The 24,328-nt window shown below is 45.1% G+C and overlaps 1 protein-coding gene across 1 annotated transcript in view; it reads right to left on the bottom strand.

The window, feature by feature from the left end:
• The window catches only part of FGGY (FGGY carbohydrate kinase domain containing), a 1,923,203-nt gene that overhangs the window by 38,725 nt on the left and 1,860,150 nt on the right, over nucleotides 1-24,328 (bottom strand). Inside the window, exon 15 of the mRNA XM_086953024.1 lies at nucleotides 4,417-4,478. Coding sequence (XP_086809150.1) covers nucleotides 4,417-4,478 — 62 coding nt within the window. The remainder of the gene's footprint in view (nucleotides 1-4,416; nucleotides 4,479-24,328) is intronic.

The raw sequence follows: 24,328 nt of genomic DNA, 5'->3' as shown, positions 1-24,328 counted from the left end.
GTTTTGGAGAAAACAGAGTTGGGAAACCAGATGATAGTTGATTGAGGGATCCACTGATGGATTCTTGAATAGAGGCAGGAATCGAAGCAGTTTGAATAAAGAGCCAGTGAGAAAGGAGTGATTGAGGGGTTCTGTAAATGAAAATAGGACCTGAGAGGATAAGGTCAGTGATCTGATGAATCAGGGTCTGTATGTGCAATATGGTGTACAGGAGAAGTTGTTTGCCCCAAGGACGAGCACAGGCTGAGATGGGGAGGTAGCACGCGAGGAGTGCAGGTTAGAACTGAAACAGGGACAGGCTGAAATGCACCGTACTGCTGGAGACCGAGCAGAGAATCATAAGATATTATATGATTTTCAAGAATTGTATGGGACATCTATTTGCAATGAGTGAAGACAGGCTATTGAAGTTCAAGGGGGAGTAAGAAGGGCATTTATTGTCCTTGCTAGACATTGCAGCTGGGAGCAAAGGGGGGTGAAGCGTAATAGCAGAATGCTGATTACAGTATCTTCTGTGCTGGTGACCACATTATGGCATAGCTAATATGTATTGAACTGCTTTTCTTTCTTCATTTGTATGGCCGGGAGCACATGAAGGTTTTAAAGGGACATAGCATGAATGTTTTCCATGACTTATGTTAGAGGACATATGCAGTGAAGATAGGATGTCTGGGGGCTTCACATGCTGTCTCAAAATTACTTTAGAAATGATCAAAATGTGAAGTGATTTAAGGTTGTAATGTAACTTAGGTCTGAAGGGATGGTCCTTGCAGATTTTATGTTTGCTTATGGGAGATATGATGCAGGGGAGGCTCCTCCATTAGAGCGGAGGAGCGTTGCCCCACTTAGAAATCCCCCCAAAGATGAAAAATAAAATGGTAATTAATTAATATTTTATTTTTCATCCCCCGAGCCGAGTGCCAGGATGGGGGCGGGCTGCTGCTGAGTGACAAAGGCATGTCACTCAGCAGTGAGGAGGGTGGGCTGGTATAGGACTGTTTAAAGTGTGCATGTCTTTTTGCCGGCCATTTTGCGATGGCCACAACACATGCGCACCCTAAATCTTTCAAACTGGCTGTCTTATGACATCCGGGTTGAGAGACAGTGCAGGCCTCCAGGGCTCTGTGGAGGGCCGAGTGAGGCAACTCCCACCAATCCTGGCACTGCTCACATGTTGAATGCAACAGCAGCATTACAGGAAGACTTTTGAGTCCTTGAGACTTCAGAAAGGCAAGCCAACAAGCCATTGGAGGTCACTTTGGATGGAAGGCAGAGTTCAGCTCTCTTTCAGCACAGTCAGGCAGAAGGACAAAAAGCAGGCAGCAGTACTTCCAGAAAAGCAGTCCTTAAAGCAGCATGGCAGTTCTTCTGACAGAGTAGAGGCGGCAGACCCAAGAGCAGAGGACGGCCCGGGACCAGGGTTCGATTCCCAGCGCGGCAGGTTTCTGGACCAGGGTCAGCGGACTCGATAATTCTCTCGCCTCGGTGCCCACTCTGATCAGCGATCACACTCGGCAACTCTGGGCATTAGCTTGCCTCATCTTCACTAACGGCCCCACCAGACCGCCGGGGATACCTGGTCTCACCCTGGAGATACCCATTAAGGGACCATCTCTCAGGGAAGCCAGGAAGGGTTTCGCAGCGGTCGAAGCGCCTTGGGACCCTCCGGGTAAGTAGTGCGCTATATAAATGCCTATACATACATACATACATACATACATACAGGTCCAGTTCAAGAGCCAGAAGTTTCTGAGTTGATGGGGTCAGAGCCCCAGTACTTATACCCAAAAATGTTTTTGATGTGGGGGTGACTTCAAATGAACCATCCGAAGGGCACAAGGATCTCTTTCAAACCAGACTTGGCTCTAGACTATCTGCAGGGGGTAAAACAGTCCTTTGTATGAGGCAGGACCCAACCTATTCAGATGCAAGTGTGAGCCACTTCTCCCCCTTCCTGCCCAGGAAGGCTGTCAGTATTCAGATGAATGCAGGTGTATCCCCTGTCATGCCCAGCCCTTCCTGTGTTGTGGCTGTCTAGAGGGAATGCACAAAGTGTAGCTGTCACCAACCCAGACTTGTATTGGAGACAAGCTGCAAAGCACAAAGAGTTATAAGCACAGAGAAATGCCTACTTTCTAAAAGTGACATTTCTAAAAGAGTAATGTGAAATCCAACACATTTATTACTACCATTCTAAACATACCAAAGCTACTCCTTTGTGATCAGAAATTACCACTTAAAAGTATATAATTAAATTCCCATGCTAGCCTACGAGAGGATTAGGCCAAACTACAGTGAAAAACAAAATAGGCTGTTTATCACTACCAGGATATGCAAAACATAAAAGCACATGTCCTACCCTTTACTTACACCGCACCCAGCCCATACGGCTATCTTGGGCCTCCCTTAGGGGTGCTCTATGTGCAATACAAGGGGAGTTTAAGGCTTGGCAAGTAGTTTTAAATGCCAAGTTGAATTGGCAGTAAACTACACACACAGGCCCTGCAGTGGCAGGCTTGAGAAATGGTTAAGGGTCTACTTATGTAGGTGGCACAAGCACTGCTGCAGGCCCACTAGTAGCCCTTCAATTTACAGGCCCTGGACACATGAAGTGCACTATACTAGGGACTTCTAAGTAAATTAAGTATGCCAATAGGGTATGAGCTAATGCTACCATGTTTTAGGGAGAGAGCACATACGCTTTAGAACTGGGGAGCAGTGGTAAAGTGCCCAGAGTCCTAAAGCTAAACAAAGCGAGTTCAGAAAAAATAGGAGGGGGAAGGCAAAAAGTTTAGGGTAATCCTGCAAAAAGGGCCATTTCCAACAGGTTTAGTTTGTTTTTATTTTTTATGAAAATAAATTCATATGTTTTTCTAACAATATAAAACCCTACTATCTGCTGCTTACACTCAGATCTCAGCACTAAGCACTTATGTCATTTGTCTATGTACCAAATAACAGAGTCTGGTTGTGTTTTTTGGACTGTGCTAAAGTCTTCTGAAACACGTTTGGCCAGGTGTGGTCAGAGGTAGCCTCTGCTTGCTTTGTTCTAAGCAGGCCACAGTAGCTTCGGTGATATAGTGCAGCCAGGATGTGGGGGCATATTATCAAGCCTGTGCGCTAAAATTATCGCCGCTTTATCGGCTGAAAACGGCCGATAAAGCGGCGATAATGGGCTTGATAATATGCTCTATGGAATTCCAATCGAAGCGCATGTTAGATGTGAAGACATCTAACATGGGCTTCGATTGGAATTCCACAGAGCATATTATCAAGCCCATTATCGCCGCTTTATCGGCCGTTTTCAGCCGATAAAGCGGCGATAATTTTAGCGCACAGGCTTGATAATATGCCCCTTAGTCTGTAAAAGCCGGGAGGTATAAAGATGAGAGTGAGTGCATAAAGTAGGAAGATAAGTAGTGTATTCCGATCTGCAGGGATGCAGACTACTGAATATATAAGGTTTAGCTGGATGTCGAAAGTGGGCAGGATTTCATATACTGTGGTGTTCATGGAGAGCTCTGCCAAGGACAGTAGCAGAATTAGCAGCTGAAGAAGGCACACAGGCCAACAGAGACAAGCTTCGCCGTGTCTCACTGAAATATGTATGGCTTTGTTGTTAAAGGAGCAGAGCAGATTGAACAGTGACAATTTAATCTGCCATATCCACAACTCCTCAAAACAAGATGGCGGCATGGAAGAGACAACTAACATATCCATAGGGACTGCTAATCTACAGAAATTCAAAGCATGTCTAAAATGACTTTAAGTAGGCATGTCCAAAAACATTCCCATTTTCAATCGCCAGAACTCTGCGAATACAAATCTGAAGTTACATTACTCGGAACTGTTTGGGTTATAATCCAAGGAAAAAACATTTCCTCTTCGGTAGAAAAAACATCCTTAAATTCACAATTCCGAGTGGAGAGTTCATTTTTTTTTTAAACAGAAGCGGACACTTAAGGAGCCGGGGTAGTGTAACTTGTCTTTTTCATGTCGCCCTATTTTAAGCTACTGCCATAATCATATAAGTGGAGTGTTGAATTCTTTCACAGCAGGTGCTAACATTTACATCTCGTGCTCTGTGTGAGGCTGCTCTCGCCAGCACATCTCAGAAACGTACCGTGCTTTATGGACAGAAAGACCACCGGGAAAGAGGAACCATAAAACAGGGTTTAGGACCACTGACACCGAATACCCTCGGTAGCTTTCCTAACGCTGTTAAACAAAAGCAAACAGTATCGACAGATTCCGTGTAAGCCTCTCTAGTGTAGGTCTCCTGACAAAGGCACAATTGGGGCTCTTTCCTCGTGCTGGCCCAGTAATGTATGTAAACATATATTTACGTATTAGTAGTGTAAACTTGCTCATTCGAACAACACATGTTTAACATGCACAGGTTTCACTTTAAGTTACCTTTTGTCTTGGCAGTTGGGCTGCACGATGTTCCCAATTTTTCCCATTTGTTCCATAGCCCCCTGGAGAAAAAAACAAAAAAGTACACCTTGAAGTTATCTTATGTTTCGCGTGTTTAAAATGATATGAAAGTTCAATAAATTATTCATGCAAATCAAATTCAAAGGGCAATTATCTTTGTCAGTATAATAGGAGAAATGGTACTGGGAGTAATGCAGAAAGAATCAATAGATTCAGGTTAAATTATGGAAGAGGGCAAGACAGAAAACACACTGCAAACAAATCCACTCCCTTTACTGTGTTCATACTCTGAAAAATGTGCTTTAAAAGAAACCAAGAAACAAACAGGCTTTAAAGAAGACTTGGTAGAAGCTATAAACATGAATTCTTCATAGCTATATCAAACATAGGTTGCTTAAAAGAATATTCAGGAAAGTTAATCAGGATTTGCATGTGAGAGATCTGACATCTCTAACATTTAAGCCTCATCTATTTCTGGATTTGAAAACCCGCCCAAGTGTAAATCAGTGATATGTCAGTAGATCACTGTTTGGTTAGAATATTAAACCCCTTAATCTGACAGGCTTTTGTCCCCCTTTGATGTCCATGGCTGTGACATTTCACTTTGATTCTAGGATACTTCTTTAAATTCGCTGACTTCCAGCCAGCTAACTGCACTGTGAGGTTCATAAGGGGTGACCAGAATAAGTCATTTGCAAAGTTTTCCCAAAACTCAGCATTGAAATTTGAAGAGAGGACTTTCCCAGTCTGGCTCCAGGGAACAGGTTTCCCTTTCTAAGACGCGGATGAACGACCTCTAAAATAGTTAGTTGATTTTAGGGGCCTCATTTATGAAGCTGTGCGTCACTTTTACGCCGCCGGTGCGTCACTTTTTGTGATGCACCAGTGGCGTAAAAAATGCGCCTTGTTGCGCCATATTTACAAAGTGAAGCATCTAGGTAGATGCGTCACTTTGTAACCCCCTCCGCCACATTATACCTGCGCCAGGTATAATGTATTCAAGGGGGGCGTATTGACGCAAGCAAGGGTCATGGAAGTGATGCAGTGAAATCTATGAGATTTTACTGTGCCACTTCTAGGACTCAAATGCCTCAAATGACTCAAACTGACGCAGGCCCTTTCACATGGGGCTTGCCCACGTGAAAGGACACATTGCTGGAGTTGCGTCACTTTTGTGACACACTCCAGCAATGCGTCACTTTTGCGCCTACAGATACGTCAGAAATACTGGCGTATCTGTAACTCCTTGCGACATGATGCGTCATACTGTAAATATGACGCATCATTGGTGTCGCAAGGAGGGCGCAATGAAAAGGGACGGATCGCTGTTTTCACGCAGCGATGCATCACTTTTCATAAATGAGGCCCTAGGTATCTTCCTTTCTTGAGCAGATCACAATCCATTTTGGCAGGAAATTGTGTATTTCGTTAATTTGTGTTAATTTACAAATACTATTTATACCTTTTAATTTGAACAAGATACGTGCATGTTTGCCCTCAAATCAGAGTACGCTACATGTTTACAACTGCTACTTTCTCCAGCGCTGAATATCATAAAATCGACTTCAGTGATCAGATGCACATTGATTCTGTTGTAGTCAAGTACCACTACTTTGTTGCAAACATTTTCTGTTCTTAAGTCCGCATCTATTTACCTTGGTGATATATAAGTTGGCAATTCTGTGGACTCTATATTGTTATAGTTTGATATTTTTATGACCATGATATTTTGACCCCCCCTCATCATCTCCACTAGAAATGCAATTAACAGCGCTTTCTTTTTATCTAAAGTGTTAGTCCAATATAATAAAAGTGTACAATCTGGCCAATGATGTCTTTGATAGTCTTCTTCTATATCTATTACTGCTACAGGCATTGCCACCAAAATTGTAATTCTCTTTACGAAATCTATCCTTCAGTCACCTCAATTTTCTTTGAGTCTTATTTGACCTATAGTATGGTTCCAAAATCAGTAATTTCAAGCACTTTGGATTTAAAGATTTTTTATGATTGGAAGCCATGATGTGTAGAGGCTATTGAATTTTAGTAGGCCATATGCACTACCACTAGTATTTTTAATGTTCTTCCACGTATCATTTGAGCTAAGCATTATCCTAAGTAAGGATGTGATGTCAGATGCCTCAGTTCATGAGTGTTAAACTTCCACCTCTCCTGCCATCTTCTAGATCCAATGCACGTTTTTAGCCCTGTTGAAGAACCGGTTAAACCCACTTACTGGGTCTCGACGGCGGGGGAACCGCCCTAGTCTTCCATACCTTCCATTCTTAGTAAAAGGAGACACAGGAGCCTTCCTCTGCAGGAGGAACCCAGATTTATTTCAATAGCCCGGACTATGGAACAGAGTCCCAAGCTAGTCAGAGACAAGATAGAGGAGGCTGCTACTTCACACTGTAGCTTACAAGCCTTTTATACTTTTTCATCCCAGTCTGTTGGCTGTTAGTTCATTGTTTAATCAGGGCAGTGTTTGCAGTTGATAACCAGATCCAGACGACGTTTGTAGATGGTGCCCTGGTCAAGGCTTGGTACACAAATCATTATTCACTCGGCTTTGATCAAGGCAGTCTTTTCAGGTCATTGTTCAATTGCCTTGATCAAAGCCCGGTCTTTCAAGTCATTGTTTAATCAACCTGATCAGGGCCCAACAGTCAGACCATTGTCCAGATAACCTGATCACGGTGTCAAGGATGTTTACCAGGCTGGGAGCAGGAGATGAAAAACAAGCTTGTTTACACAGGGTTCTAGATCAATGATGTTACCAGACCTTTACATCAGTGGTAAAATCAGCCAAGAAAGCAGCACTGTGGAAGACACCAGAATCTTCTTCAATCATCATATGTCACCTTGGTATGGTCTGCTGAGCAGGCAACTAAACAGAACTGTCAGAAAATGGGGAGGGCATGTCAAAGCTTCAGACTAAAGCAATGATGCCTGAAATGAACCACTGGGTCTCAAACATAGGACATAGTAGATTTACCCTGTGTTTTAGTGGGCAGGTCCTATTAAGCACTCAGCATCTGCACTAGGCCTGGACGGTAAATTCTGTTAAGTACGCGGAATTTGCCGAATTTGGGTAATTTTGCGTTCTGCTGAGAACGCAAAATTGCCCCAAATTCTGCGTTCCGCGACTTCGCGAAATTTTTTGCTTGTTGGCGTTCTCAAATGCGTGTTCGCAAGATATTCACCCCACTCCCGAGCATGCAAACAGCGATTGCGAACAGTTAAAAAGCATCGCGAACAAGCCATTCCGCATGTTCGCGGAATTTTTCATGTTCGCAGAGATTTTTACAGTTTCGCGGAGATTTGCGTAATGCGATTATGCAAATTCCGCCCACCCCTAATCTGCACTTCTTTAATTCGAAAGGGATAGTACCGGCACTTTTCAGCACTGCTCCATTGCTTTCAATGGGAGAGTGCCGGTTCTGGGACAAGGAGTACTTGCACTTCTATATTGGCAGTACAAGCACCGGATATACTTGAGAATACGTATTGGTTTACAATATATAGCTCCCTAATGAACAACAAATAAGGTCTCCTGGTGCCTAATTCATATGCTGTAGGTCTGAGTCATAATTTCATTAACCCTCTTGGAGCATTGAGCGTTGTGAGGATGAAAGAGCGGGTGGCTGGATATATTTTTACCCCAGTCGTTGCACACTGTTCTAGATAACATCACTTTTATACATTGTGTCTCAGAAAATAGTAGACAATCTGTGTTTTTTTCTACACCCCTAGTGTAATTACACATCATTTGATTAATATTTGGGAGATCAGTTTTGCTACTGAGCAGCTACGTGGGGGTTGTCAGCCCAGAGCAATTTATCCACCTGGGAAGCCAGGGAAGCTATGCATTGGCTTGGTAGAAGGAAAGGACATTTCAGTAGAATGTATAGGAGCTGTGAGAGGACCATCATTTTATAAAGGGCCATCCGGTCCAGTATATTGAGGGGCAGTTCAGCCCACCTACTGCAATGATCTTGATTATGAAGGGGGTTTCACTGACAGTTGTAGTGTTTTCAGCTTGGATGTGGGTTTGGAGGGAAAGCAAAACCAGGGAAAAACATTATGGCAGGCACAATAGTGCTATAAGCAAGCCTGTGTTTTGGAGTATGTCCTAGTTCACCAGTCTTGTAGACCACGAACCATCAGCTGAGTGGTGGGACTAATGTTATGCTGTGTGTAAGATTTATTTCATTGAATGTCAGGAACCTCAATAATCATTCCAAGAAAATGAGGTTTCTGGCATATCTCAAGCAACACAGTACCAGTTTGAAGAAGCTTCAAGAGGGTCCTCTTTTGCATATTAATCCTGCACAGTTTGCAAAGAGTGGGGCTCAAGCAGATGCTATTCCTACTTCAGCACACATTCTAGAGTGGGCACTACCCTAATTCACCACTGCATAGGTTTCAGGTTGGTGAATCCTGTAGACGACAAGGAGGGCATGTATGCGACCCCACATGGAAGTGTTACAGATATTATACAGGTGAATGTATACTGATATCATTTTGACAACCCTGTGCTTTATGAGAAATCTAAAAGTATTTGTTTTGAAATTCTGATTTTGTGCATGAGAATTGACACAATTATTAGTCTAGAGCTCAGCAGTCTCACTGAGAAAGCCAGACACATGGCACATCCAGCTAATGTTCTTGTAACACTCCCAAGAGTTTTTAGGGTCCGCTAATACATGGTGACAACTTTACCTGAAAAGTCAACCTGTCTGTGCATGGTGGTTTAGACAAGTTGCTGAACGTGATGCGGGTGCCCAAATACTGCCCAGGACCATTGTCTGAACACTTGACAGTGACACTAGCATTGAGGATACAAATGGATATTGGAAATTTAGAAGTGCAGCACTTGTTGACAGTGTGATCAGACGTGATTGGAAGGATATTTTAAGGATTCATAAGCAGTGCTTAATTTGAGCGGGTGGCGTCCGGTGCACAGTACCAGCACTAAATTGCCGGCATCCGCACTTAATTGCCAGAACCCGCACTTAAGACGGCTGCCACATGGTGGTGTTGTTTGTGCAATTTAAAGATGAGCAGAAAAAACAATTGTTTGTTAATTCAATAGAAATTAAAAACAACTAATACCTGCCACCCAAGCCATTCTTAAGGATTTGCTGGCCTCGAACAATAAGAATTGTCAATTGTAGCAGTGTGATGGTTAGTAGTTGTGTAAGTACAGCGGCAATGTGTGGTGCAAAGTGCAGTGGCCTCCTGATGAGAGTCCTGGCACTTATGTTTTTACAGGCATTTATTTTTATAGAGATCGAACACTGCTCAATATGAATGTAGAGGCTACATTTTAAATGCGCATTTGTGTAAGCAAGCTTAGATTTGAACATTATTTGGGTCAATAGTTAAATTAATATTGCAATTTAAGTTTTCACATAAAAATACAACACACCCAAGAGACCGAAACGTGTATACCCAACTACTCATGGAGCCGCATTGAATGAGGTGATACTGAAGCAGATTTTAGGCATCCTGAGCAGATGTGTCCTCAGAATAAACAATACTGGCATTATGTCAGGCATTGGATCTAAAAAATGACAGAGGCGGGAATTCCAAGACAGCCCCTGGCAATGGCAGCCGGTCTGACACAGAACTTCATAAAAAGTAGTATATGATTTATAGGCATTGCATTGGGTTTGTGGGACGTCATTCAGAAATGACCAAGTATAAAGTATTAATCCCAACAGTGCAAGACTGGCTGCTAGATGGACCAAGTGGATTCAACTTCAATACGTCTGTAGTTAAACCCATCCACAGTCTGCCAGTCCAGGTGATGTTTGGGCTCCTCTAAGAGCCTACTTGGCCAGTTTAAGCATTCTGTGCAAGTTGTGACAGGTACTGCTGGAGGGTGAGCAGGGGACAGATGATGTTGTATGATGTTGAGGTTGATGAGTTTACTAACAAGGGCAACAGAGTTTGCAAGGTAGCAAGAAAAATAATGAGCATTGGCAAATGCATCTGGTCTCAGTGATCTGAGAGCGATAGGCGTTGTCAATGTTAATGTATTTTAGCCATGTGTTATGGAGTAGAGTGGATGTCTATGGCGTGGAGTGGAATTATGTGGATTGGAGTGGAATTGTTTGTTGTGCAATAATTTGTTGTGAAATTGTTTGTTGTGGAATTGTGTGGCGTGGAATTGTTTAGTGTTGAGTGCAGCTGTGAGAAGTGAAATGATGTGGTATGGTGTACGGTAGAATTATGTGGTAGTAATTATGTAGTATTGAGTGCAGTGGAATTATGTGGAGTTGGATTGTGTGTCATAGAGTGTAATTGTGGTGAGTGCTATTGTGTGTTCTGCAGTGGCATGTAGTGGAGTGGATTTATCTGGCATGATGTTTCATTTCGTAGCATGGTGTGGAATTCTGTGGTGTGGATTGGATGTATGTGAAGTGGAGTGGAATTATTTGTTGTGTAGTGGAATTATGTGGTTTGGTGTGGAATGATGTGGTGTGGAATGGAATTGTATGGAGTTGAATTGTGTGGCATGGAACTGTTCTGTGTTGAGTGAAAATATGTTGAGTGGAATTATGTGGCATTGTGTGGAGTGTCCTAATGTGGAGTGTTGCTATGTGGGATAGAGTAGCATTATATGGAGTGTATTTATGTGGTATGGAGGACAGTGTAATTATGTGGAGCTGAATTATGTGACATTGATAGGTATTATGAGGGGTGTAATTATGTTGCATGGTGTGGAATTGTGTAGCGTTGAATTGAGTGCTGTGGAATTGTTAATGAAGACCGTTAAAGAATCCCTGCACACACCACACCTAATCCACCATTGTTGTCCTGCGCTGCTGACCCTAACGTTTTCTGGAGCAGATGGGCGATCTTGAATTCCTGCTCCTGCTGCCAATGCCATGTTATTGACTTCTGCATCAAGCAAAGCCTTCAAGGTGGTATATTAGGCATAGCTGGATAGTAATTCAGCCTTAGCTCTCCCTCTACCTGAGAGAGGAGTTGGAGAGATTTCTGATTACTGTCCCTCCATACTGGCATGGCAAAAGGTTCTGGAAGCCTAAGTATCCCTTGCCCAGTAGTTAGAAGAGGGTAGCATTTCCAAATCCTTGAAAGAACATCTCAGCAGTATCCCATACTTCATTTTAGATGCACAAATCCCTAGACCAATGAAAAACGAAATCCCCGCAGAACCAGATATCTTCCTGTTGGAAATGGCCTTTTTGCAGGGTTATCCCCAAACTTTTTGCTTGTTCCTCCTATTTTTTCCTAACCTGTTGTTGTTGGCCGTAGGGCTCTTGGCACTTTACCACTACTGATCAGTGCTAAAGGGCATATGCTCTCTGTGTACATTGTTATTGTGATTGGTTCTATCTGACTGGCAAATTTGTTTTACCAGTAGGTCCCTAGTAAAGTGCACTGAGTATGTCAGGGCTGGCAAATCAAATGCTACTAGTGGGCCTGCAACACTGATTGTGCCACCCACATGAGTAGCTCTGAAAAGATGTCTCAGGCCTGCCACTGCGGTGCCTGCCCGCAGTTTAACTGCCATGTCGACTTGGCAAATTCACCCATCTGCCGGGCCCTACCCTTCCCTTCCCTTTTCTTTACATAGGACAGCCCTATGGTAAACCCAAGGTACCCCCCTGGGCAGGGTTCAGTGTATGTGAAAGGTAGGACATGTCCTGGTGTGTGTAACATGTCCTGATAGTGAAATACTGCCAATTTCGTTTTTCACGATTGAAAGGCTATCTTGCCCTATATGACAGAATGGGAAATGCTTTGTAACATTTTTGAAGCATATCTTCCCATAGGGATAAGATTAAAAAATTGAGTTTAGTATCCCTAAACTTAGGATTTGATAACACATCTTTTAGTAAAGATGGTTTTGAAATTGTGTGTTCGAAAATATCACTTTTAGAAAGTGGCTATTTTCCTGTTGAACTTTCCTATGTGCCTCTGCCTATTTGTGGATTGATTTTCTGGCTTTGGAGTCACAGGGGCTGGGGAGGCGCAGTGGCTCCAGGAGTCTGGATGAGTCAGCACTCGGCTGAATAGGCCTGATTTGCATTTAGAGTGGTGGGAGGAGTAGCACCTGTACCTGAATAGAGCTGTGCCAGCTTTCCATAATGCTGGCTTCACCCGCCTGTGGTGTTTCTGGGGCCAAGGCTCACACTGACAATGGATGTTGTTGTGCACTTGCAGAATGCCCCCCAGAACTGGTTTGAACTGGTATCAAAGTAAGCCTGGGCGTAGTTCGCAAAGTAGCACTATGCGTAGCTGCGCGAAGTGCACTTCGCACTACGCGTAGCACTACTCAAACTGCATAGTGACCAGTTCTCGATAATTGCACAGTGCCGGATGCTTGTCCGCACTGTGCAATCATTGAAAACGGCATCTTGCACAGTGCGAGCTGTCTTTTACTGCCGCTAGAGTAGATTTTTACTCGAGCGGCAGCTTGCTCAACGCGGACTGGTAGTTTCTCATCGTGAGCGGTCCCGAGCATACGCGACCACTCGCAATGAGAAACCTGACCTCCCCTCATTGAGAATATTGTCAGGAGGTTTATTTTCCACGTTCACGATCAGCAACTTGATGTTGCTGATCGCGAATGAGGAAAAAGTCTCGCCAGGATGTCATTTTGCTTGATCGCGGTCGCCAACTTGACGCTGAGGACCGCGAGTAAGCAGAAAATGACCGCTGCACCGCGCTACGCGTGTTTGCACTGTGCTACGTGCAATTTGCATAGTGCGAAGTAGCGCAAACTTCGCAAACTACGAGAGCGTAGCAGAGTGCTTTCCCCAGGGTTAGCTTAGAGCTCCTTTCAGAAAGAGAACAAAGACATTTTAGGGTATAAGTCTCAGACCCAAAACCCCAGACTTTAGATCATTACTGGAATTCAAGAGGAACCTTTGCCAAGGAAAAAACTCGAGAGACTGAGGAGAAGAACTGCCCTTGCTATGTGTCTTGGGTTGGCCTGCATTTGCTGTTTCTGTCAAGGAAAGGAGAAGGACTTTGCTATGTGCTGTGTCCCCTGCTTGAAGGAGATCTCCAAGGGCCTGAAGTTAGATGGCCTCCTGTTCAGAAGTCTCAGGGACACAAAGACTTCACCCCCAGCTTCCCTGACCTCTGCTGTTGTGAGTTCTGACCTGCCTAGAGGTGCCTGTACCATTTTTGGGCCTCTGGAGGATGTTGCTGCTGTTTGGGAGGTGGAAGAAAGAAGAACTGCTAAGATCGATGCATTGAGGGATCATGGCTGAAGAGGACCGACACAGCGCCGCTCAAAGCCGTATTGATCGCCGACGCATCCTATATTTCCACGCATCATACATGTGCGGCACGCTTTCCTGATGCATCACCCGTGAACCGGAACTGTCACGAAGAATCAACGCATCACTCCCCATACAGACCGGATTCGACGCAACTCACCCTCTGCGTGTTGCAGAACTGTCGCATCGCCTCCCCAAGGTCTCAGGAGTGTCGCATCTCTTTGTTTTCCGACTGCGGCTGTTTGGCTTTAGAACTTTGACGCATCTACAGGTACTTTGGTGAAAAGTCACGCATCCATACGGTAACATTTCTTGAAACTTTTTTAAAGTGTGTATGTTGGATTTTTGTCATTTTGGTCTTGTTTAGTTTAGATAAAGATAGTTTATTTTAGATTTTTGACGTTTTGGTCTTGTTTAGTTTAGATAAAGATAGTTTATTTTTCGAAACTGGTGTGTTGTCCTTTTGTGATGTTTTCACTGTGTTACTGTGAGTGTTGCTACAAATACTTTACACATTGTCTTTGGGATAAGCCTGTCTGCTCAAGCCAAGCTACCAAGGGGGTGAGCAGGGGTTATCTAAAATGTGTATCCCCCATATCCTGACTAGAAGCAAGGGTCCCTGTTTGGACAAAGGTGCCTACCTCTGCCAACCAGGGACCCCCATTTCTAACACTTGCTTTCTCTGGCCACAAGGAATTTTGAATGTGACACAACTAACACACACTCATACTGCATACTTGCTACCCTGTTCAATCAGGTGTGGACCCATGCAATCATTTAATCTACCTGACTTTCCGAGCTCATCAACTCCTGGCGCGCTATTCAAAATTCGACCTTATCTGATGGTACCCCAATCCAGAAACAATCTATCTTGAACTCAAGGGGATTTTTCTTATTGGTTCTCATCTCACTCACCCACTTTCAGTTCCTCTCACATCAAATAATTATAGTACCACTTTCACAGGACACTGTTCAAGAATTTTCTCCAGGTTATCGACTCACTCTTCTTTAACAGTTTTTTGTTTAATTTTGGTGTTTTGTAAAGAGTTGGTCGCCATTTTGTTATCTATAAAGACTTTGTACAGACATCAGGGTATAGGATACCAGTTTGTACTAGACAGTGTATCATTAGTCCTGAAGGATGTGTTGCGACAATCAACCATCAGTCTTTGAACACAAAACGAAGAGGAGATTCAGGAAAATATTTCTTAAATAGCTGAGTTTGAGGTCCGGTACTCACAAGCATCAGCTGCTGTATTTCAGCTGCATGAATGGTTGTTGTAAAACTAAGTGTTGAGATGCAGAACAAAGGCTCCTGGTGAGATTGTAATGTGGGGTCACTTTTTGTAGCTATGAAGATCCTCTGCTTCAGTTACCTTATGGATAATGCAGGGTGCCTTAAATGTCACCATGGCACCCACTGGGAGCCAGTGCAGCGTTTTAGGGCAAGTTGGCATAGCACCAATGTTGCCATCTGTCCTTCTTGTGTGCATCCAAATGCCCACCTCTGTTTTCCCTATTTATACATCACATGTTCACCACTCCAATACGCATTTTTTTACCTGTGTCCTTGATACCTGGAATGCCCTAAAAGTACATAAAGAATATTTACTTTAGCAACACTTCTTCTTATTGAGATAAGCAGATTCACTTCAATGCCACAAAATGTTTCTAAACTTTCTTTTTTTTAAATTCCAGTAATTTTTATTTGAGAAAGAGTTTTTATATATACAAGGTACAGTATATAGGGGTACAATCTGGGTCGCTCCGGGGGAAAAAAGTTTGACATTATCAGCCGGTAGGGTTACATACGGTCTTTCGTAAGCATGCCTGGTATACTTGTATGTTCGGTGCGTGGTGTCTGTGCCCCCTGGTGACGCGGAAAGGAAAGTGAGAAAGAAAAAGAGAAAAGTGAGAAGGTGGGTGGAACACAATGTACAGATGTATTAGGCTAGGCTTTCCCGCCTACGGTGCGTGTGGGTTTGTTGTACCCTTTGGCTGACGGCCTAGGGGGGCTTGTGTGAGGGCAGGTAGTTGTCCAGAGATAGCCACATTCCACCCTTTGTGTATGTGTTTGATGTTTGGTTTGAGGTTATGGATCTGCCCCTGTAAGAAGGTAATCCAGTTGAACCAAGCCTTGAAGGATGCTTTCCCTGTGTCTTTCCAGTTATTTAGGACCGTCTTGACCGCTGCTGTGAGTAGGAGATCAATCAGCATTCTGTCCTCTTTGGATTGGATTGTCGGTGCCATGAAGGCCGTGGCCAACTCGTGGAAGTCTAGCTGTATTGAGAGGCCTAGAGCGTTGTTTATAAAGTCGCTAATTCTATTCCAGAAGCGTTTGACCTTAGGGCAGTGAAATATTAGGTGTGCCAGGTCCCCCTTTTGTTTGTTACAGTTCCAGCACAAGTCTCTGTCTCGTATCCCTATTGTTGCTAGGTGGGAGGGGGTCCAGTATGTCTTGTGTAGGAGCCAGAATTTAGTTTGAGCTAGGGTGGTGGTGACCTTCTTGTGTGAAGCTGACGTCCATAGGTTAGACTTTTCCCTCTCTGTGAGTCGTCTGTGGAGTAGTGACTCCCAGTATTCTAAAATTTTGTTATTGAGTTTGGATGTTCCTGGGCTCAGGAGCTTGTAGAGGTGGGACGTTTGGTGGCCGAGCTTATTTAGGTTCGCTGTGTATTGTAGGATTGGGGGGGTCCTTTTGTTGAGTTCTGCCTTTGTGACTGCCACCTTTATCTTGAGGAAGTTGTAGAGCTCAATGTCTTCTAGTTTGTACGTGTGTTTTATGGCATCGAAAGTGGCTTGAGTGCCTTGGTTGCATAGTAGGTTGGCAGTGGAGATGCCGTGTTTGTACCATGAGGCCATGTCGAGCATTTTCTCGCAGTATCTTATTTTAGGGTGAAACCATATCAATTCCCACCTGGTGTCCTTGATGCTAGAGTTCATGTATTTGTCAACTTTGAGGAGGGCGTTCCTGGTGTTCTTAAGTGTGGGATTATTAGCAATCTCGGGTGTTTGCTCGCTTTAAGAAGGGCTAGTGGGTCGAGGCCATTTAAGATTCTTTTCTCTAGTGAGACCCATGCTGGTGTGTAGTCTTGTTCTGGGATTAACCGGCATATTCCCTGTATGGCTATACATGCTGTTTGGAATGTTTTAAAATTAGTTACGTTTAGCCCGCCTAGGCTTTTGTTTAGCCTGAGTTTTTGTAGGCTGATTCTGGGTCTCTTGTCCCTCCACAGGAATTTATTTATTAATTTGTCTAGGCGTTTGTGGAAGTCCTCTGTGTTGATTAGTGGGAGCATGTTGAGCATGTAGTTCACCATGGGAGTCAGCATTATTTTGGTTGTTTCCACTCTGCCCCACCAGGCAGTAAATCTGGGTGACCACGTCTCTAGTCTCCCTTTCAGTTTGTTCAGTGGTGTCAGTTTGTTGTGGTCTAGCGTGGTCTTGAGATCCCCCCGAAATGTAGGCCAAGATATTTCAGGAATTTCTTCTGCCAGGCCAACCCTGAGTTCCCTAGCACCTCTCTGGTTGTGTGTACATTCAGCGGCTTGCATTCTGATTTGTCTTTGTTGAGTTTGTACCCTGAGGCCTGTGCGTACTTTTCTTTGGTGGACATAAGTGCAGCTATTGACGGGCCCGGGTTCTCAGAGGTAATGAGGATGTCATCTGCATATGCCGCTAGCTTAACTGTGTCTCCTCCGATCGGGATTCCCCTAATGTCTTTGTTGTTCCTGATCATGGTTAGGAGTGGCTCCAGGGCTAGTAGGAAGAGGGCTGGGGAGAGCAGGCAGCCCTGTCTTGTGCCTCTTTCTAAGGTGAGTGGGTCAGATGTTCCACCATTTACTACTACACATGCTTTTGGCTCGTTGTAGAGTGCTAGCACCGTCTTCCTGAAATTGGTCCCCAGACCAAATTTCTGCATGCAGCGGTCTAGGAAAGGCCATGCCACTCTGTCGAAGGCTTTTTCGCGTCTAGACGATCATGACAGCTGCATTGGTGCTGGTGGAGGCGTGGTTTATTAGATGGCATAGGAGTCTGGTGTTTTCGTGGGGCATCCTATTTTTAAGGTAGCCTACCTGTGAACAGTGTATGAGTTTGGGCAGGAGCGTGTTGAGTCTTGTCGCTAAGATCTTTGCATAGACCTTAGAGTCTACATTTATTAGGGACATTGGCCGGTAGTTTTGGGGGTGTTGTGGGTCTTTACCTTCTTTTGGGATCACTATGATATTGGCTTCCACCATTGTGGGTGTAAATGTAAATGTACATGTATTTATATAGCGCAAATCACCGACCCGGTTTCTAAGCGCTTGCTTAGGGAACCCGTCCTGGTATTCCTCTGTGAGATGACCAAGGCAGGGTATCCACAAGGTGAAAGCTAGGCATCCCACCGCGAGTGGCCGTTGTGGAGATTAAGCAAGCTATTGCCCAGAGTCGCAGAGTGTGAACCCGTTAATCGAGTAGGCACCGGAGCGAGAATTGTCGAGTCCGAGGACATTTTAGGACTCAAGACCCCGCCGAGCCGGGAATTGAACCCTGGTCCCGGGCTGACCGCTGCTTCCAGGTCTGCCTCCTCTAACCAGTGAGCCACACTTCTCCACAAGTGTGTCATTCTCCCTTTTTGGATGCAGCTCGAGAACACCTCTACCATTGTTGGTCTGATTAAGGGTAGGAATTGCTTGTAAAATCTTGCTGTGTAACCATCTAGGCTTGGGGCTTTGCTATCTTTAAGGCTCATTACTGCCTTCTCTATTTCGTCGCCTGTGATGTCTAGGTCTAGTGTCACTCTCTGTGTCTCTGTGAGAGCGGGCATTGGGATCTTATCTAGGAGCATGGCTCCGCCATCTTTGCTGAGGTTCTGGTCTTCCTTGTACAATTCCTCGTAGAATTCTTTGAAAAACCCTGAGGATCTCCTTGTTCGCAGTTTGCGATTTGGCTTTAGAGTCCGTCACTGCGGCTACCGCATGTTGCCTTTGCTTGCTCTTAAGATAGGAAGCAAGTGCTTTGTTAGCAGTGCACAGATTTATGGCCTTATACCTGTTCAGCCAGGTTCCTGCTCTTTCACTGAGGATTTTATTGAGCTCGTATATCTTTTTTGTCAGTGTTGTAAGAGTGTTGCTGTCTCCTATGTTGGCTATGTGGCCTGTCTTGGCATAACAAAGGATATGTGTGAGACTTTAACAGTTTTCCTTGGTAGGTTATTCCGGATTCTCGCATCTGGTGGTAGTTGCGCTGTGGGGTAGATTTGTTGTGTCTTAAAAGAGGTTGGCTTCGTATATACATGGTGCAGATTCTTCATGAGGTAGAAGGAGTGAGGTAGATCAGTGGATAGGTAGCATTGTTCTTTAAGGTCCTGGGTCCAGCCGACGCTTTCTTTAGTGTTCAATCCGATTTCTCCCCATTTCCAGGTGATGCGCTTCTCTTTGTAGCTCCTAGGTTCTTGGCCTCCATCTCCTCTGTTGGCGGACCTAGGATGTATTTTTGGGTGATCGAAAGTCAGTGTTTTTGAATTTCGCAGGGCCCACGAAGCTGAAGGCGATGTCGTTACTGCGTAGGGTTTTTTTCAGAGATAGGAATCCCTTCCTGGTTTCCACTGTTTGTCTCGGGAAGTGCTGTGTGAGGATTATTTAGTTGCCTTCCCATTTTAGGTTTGGGTTCTTCCGGGCAAACGCGAAGATCACCTCCGTATGGTTTGATCTCAGCGGGCTGCATATTATTGGCCTTGGTCCCTTACCCTGCAGTGGTTTCGCAGCCGGCACTCTGTAGGCCTTATCGATTTCGAATTGTCTGTCAAATTTGAGGCCGGTCAGCTGTGGTATTAGTTCCTCAAGCATGATTGTGCAGGCGCCAGCCTTATCTTCCGCCCCCTCCGGAATGCCCAGGATGCGAATGTTCCCTCTCCTCGCCCGATCGTTCTGTTCTGCCATCTGTTTTTGGAGGGCTCTTGAGGTATTGGTGATGTCTGCCAGTGACTTGTTACTCTTTTGAGTTGTGTCCTCAATATTGCTGATGCGTTTTTCTGCTGTTTCTATCCTGGTATTTGTGTTGTGCAGGTCCGCTCTTATTGCTGCTAGCTTCAGCCGCATGTTATCAATTGTTACTTTTGTTGATTTGGCCACCTCGTTGCCTTCGTTCACTCTCTTTAGGATCATGTCTAGGGTTGTTTCGCTTCTTTGCTTTAAGGGTGATTCAGGAGTTTCTTTCCTGGGCTTTTTGGTTTCGTTGGAGGGTTTCCCCTCCTGTCCAGCCATTGTGTCGATTCCCCTTCTGGATTGGAAGATTCCTATTCTACCTTCCTTTTGGAGTGATGATAGGGCCTTAGCTGAGTCAATTTTTTGACCTGGAGTCGTTTGTTGTGTCCTGTATCTGCTTGGTTCTCTAATGTTCCTTGTTCTGGCCTTTGCTTTGGCCCCTGCCAGCTCCACCCTTGCAGCTTCCCTCCTTATGGGCTCTTTGTCACCTGAGGTTCCTCGGCCCGGCTACTCAGCAGAGCTTCTGCGGGGGTAGTCTTTGTCTCTTGTTCCGGCGCGACTCGTTTGCTTATTGCTGGGAAGTGTGGAGTTGTGCCTGGATTTATGCCTGGGGTTGTGCTTGTGCTTGGCTTGTGTTGGCACCTGTGGTGCCTGCGGTTGCGGACTTCCCCGGGGTAATGTGTGGCGATATGCTCCTGCTTTGTTTGTATTTGGCGCATGCAGTGCCTGCGTTTTGCGGACTTCCCTCGTCCTCTTTTCGCTCGTGCGTTGCCCTGCTTTGATGTTAGGTCTGGGGTTGGCTTCTCAGCGTGTCCGCACTGTGGCGTGTGTGGGCTGGTCTTATTGGCTTTCCCTCGACCACACTTTTGCTCTCGTAGCCACTCACTCCTGTGTAACCTCCTGTCTGCACCAGCACCTGTTCGTGCTCACTCTTCTTCTGTGTGCCTGCTGTTCCGGTAATAGTGTAGCAAAAGCGCTGACTTGCTGGTTAGAACGGCGGGGGCGTTAGCATGCCTTTGCGATCCTTTTTGCTTCTGTAGTGGTCCTTGTGGTTCGCGCTGTGTCTCTGTGTTCCTAGGTTGGGAGCGTTGAAGTTCGCAAGATGGCTGCCACCAGTGGTGTCCTTAGTTTCGGTTTCTTTCTCTTGTCGGCACTCCCCCTATGGGTGTTGGCGGATAGAGTTATATGTGTCGTGAGGTTCCGGAAGGTACCCCTGCTTTTTACTTTAGTTCAGTGCGTACGCGGTGCTTGGCGAGGCTTTTGGGTGCGGTCGTCAAGATGGCCGCGCCCAGTCGTACTTCCACTTTCTCCCTCTGGAGTGGCTGCTCGCTTGGGTTTACCTAAACTCTCCCTTTTGTTACTCCTCCGAGTGCCACCCTGGGATCCTTGTTGGGACTGGCGGGTGAGATTCGGGGCTGGGTCGGTATAGGCTGAGATTTAATATCGGAGAGCTCACTCCGCAGCACTAACCTCACTTAGCTTGTTCTCCGGGGAGAGCCGATCGCCATTCATGCCGAGTTATCATCTATATCTGAGGTGTGTTGTGCCCTGAGTACAACAGTCCAACACAAATATTCAAAATCCGGCGCCTGCAGCAGCCTAACCACAGAATGGTATTTGGCTGACAGCAGTTCGTTGTCCACCATAAATTTCACTTGGTTCTAGGGGTTGCATTGCGTGATAACATGAAATTTTGAGAAAATGCAAAACTAGCATTTGGTGCTATATTTTAGTGCAGAATGTTTCTCAAGCCCACTTTGGACGCAAAGACATGTTTTGTCTTTTGTGCTAAAAAAAACAGAACAAAAAGACAAGCGGCGCAAGGAGCAGCCACTCGTATTTTGTTTGGCCAATATGTTTTCGTGCACTCGAGCAACATTTTGCAGTGAATGACGAATTATTAGAAAATATTACTAAGGGTAATTTCGGGAATTTTGCATAACCAGAATATCATGCATTTATAGACATTCTGTTACTTTATGACAGCGTAATGGAGATATCACTCTGGCCTAATTAGCACCAGCACCAAAACCAGAAAGTGGCTTTTTCGTGTTTTCTTGCTTGCCACTTGTTGGGCCGTTCATGGACATCTGGAAATCTTGCACTGGTGCCACTACTTTACATGCACTATTGAGGTGCCCCAGCAAGGGCTACACCTGCATTAATGCACATTTTCTATTCACAAACACTTCTGCAACAAATGCCTCGAAATCCGCTCAATGCACAGAAAGTTCAATAGTATTCTTTGCTCTCTCCACTGCCTCCGGTGCTAACAATGCCCACTACATTTAGACAGGTCCTCGCAGTGCTTCAGTTGTTGCTCACGCTACTGGTAAGCATCTACCGCCTCTACAAATGGGAAATCATCAATGAAAGCAGCTGTTGCTGCGACCCTTGCAACTAACATCTTAAATTCCCATTTTAGAAACATGCTGACATTCCAAATTCTGTGCAGACCTCGTAAAACCCCACAGGAGCTGTTTTGTCAACAGTCCTCTGTCGTCCAAACGGTATGCCTATAAGGTAGTCGTCTTCAGGATGTCCAAACGCACGGTGTTGATTTGATGTCACACTGCGACATCTCAGCTCTGCTCTCACATTCCCTCACTAGTTCTTTTGCACGGCCTCCTTGTGTCTTGCTCACGGTTCCTTCTGCTTTGTAAAGGAATTAAATAAACGACCCATCCTCTCTTAACATGGCAGGTATGTGGCTCAGCATATATTAGTGTATTGCCATTTTTATCACTATGAGGGTATAACTAAGTACTCGCATTGGAAGTGTTTTTCTATCCTTATCCTTCCCCCACCCACTTCTATAGTTTTCTTGCTGCAATCCCCTAGCGGAGTCTGACTAGACTCGAATTCTCCACCCACTTTCTCTCCTGCACCTTTTATGTGGCATCCTAAATCCACCCAGAATCGTGCCTCCAATCCCTCTGATCCTACTCTGTTGCGGTAATGAACCAGCTCTCCCCTAAATTTATCAATTCTGAATGGAGTTGGGACACTTTTCCAGGATCTATTTTACCCTGTTTTCCGCTAACTGCCCCATCTGGTGGCACAAGGGTCCACTGTTGTCCTTTGGCTGCTTTTCATCATAGATCTTTTCCATCTCGCACACTATTGCTTGCGTACAGGCCCTCTGGGTCAGATGTGCCCTTCTTGACCCTTCATGTTCCCAGGGTCTCAGCCGCGATCCTTCCGCTCTTCGTCTGGGGTGGTGCCACTTCAGCCCTGCATTCTTTATTTGTTGCCAGACATGGAACTGGGGCATGGTGTTGTGGCATCCAATTCTCCGCTGCTCAACCTTCCCTGGTACCAGCAGGCCACAGATGGCCAACAGCATACAGCATTGTTCATAGATGGTGGCGCGTTGGAATTTCCTCTTCCTTCGGATTTGGGGGAGGCTCACTGGCTAGCTCTATCTCTCATCCAATGAAAGATGTTCTGACATTTTATTCCCTTATTTATGTATTGAAGAAAGCTTTTTTGCTTTTAATCCCCTTCTTTCAGATCAGGATGGTGACCAGTTAGCCCTGTCACCTCTTTGCTCTTGCCTAGTTAGTGGTCTGGTGACCTTTTTCCTCAAAGTTTATATTCTTGTGGTGGCAACCCTGTGTCCCTTCTTCGCTGGGTCATCACTAACCACTCTTTTTTTTCTATGACCCATTGGCCGGATGTCTAATTGCCTGCCCTTGCATCATTACCCAGGATTGCCAATCTGGCGCACCTTCTCTCCCTTTCTAAATGTCTGACCTCTACCACCTCTTTTGACTTCTTTTCTTCGCCTATCGCTTCAGTAACTCTCCATTTCCAAGACATTGTGTGTCTTGCTGTCTTCACCTAAGTGTGTTCCTCAGTTCCTCTGCCAGTGACCCACTCAGTGTTTACCCTGACTCTTGCTGTGACCCTTCTCAAGCAGCCTTCCTGTGAGGCCCCTCGTTCTCCTGTTTTATTAACCTTTATTTTCATTTTATACTCAATAACCATGCAGCATTAAATAAAGTATACAGTGATTACAGGTCGAGTGGTAAACAGACATATCATGGTGCCAAGTAAACAATAAGCAGTAGAAGATACATTTCGTGTTGGCCAGATTAGCAAAAATCATAAAGTGAAAAGAAGTCACTATAGTCAGACCGTCAAGCAGCAGAAGTAACACACTTGTTCTCCTTATATATTTTAGCACCCCCCCCCCCTTATCATGCCACACATTTCTCAGCCCCTGCCTTTTTGGCCTGGCACCAAAGAGAGACAAGGTCACAGGCCCCAAAAAGCAATGGACACGTCTTTGGATTCTGTCAATATACTGATTCTGCACCGGATGCTTTCTGCAGCCTTCCACATTGCCACTGGTGTCCTCTGCTTCACTCGCCGTCTTCTCACACAATCCACAGGACCCTTATGGTGTTAGCTTTCTTGACTCTAAGTGACAATGTTCGGAGAGGAGACTATCTCCCCCAAAGCTATCTTGTCAGACATGAACATGTAGGGAAAACAAGGATCCCCAAGCGGAATAAGGGTGGTGGGGCGTTGGGGAGAAAAGTTAATTAAATTAAATTACCTTCGACCGCCGCCTCTCCTCCGTCCTCACTCTGCACTGCAGTAGGAACAGAAGCACCCAGGCTCCCGGACTCTCCCAGCCAATCATGACACTGC

This window comes from Lissotriton vulgaris, chromosome 1_1 (assembly GCF_964263255.1).
Source record: "Lissotriton vulgaris chromosome 1_1, aLisVul1.2, whole genome shotgun sequence".
In the NCBI taxonomy this organism is placed as follows: Eukaryota; Metazoa; Chordata; class Amphibia; order Caudata; family Salamandridae; genus Lissotriton; species Lissotriton vulgaris.
The sequence above is the reverse complement of the archived record's forward strand: the minus strand, read 5'-3'. Positions and strand labels throughout refer to the sequence as shown.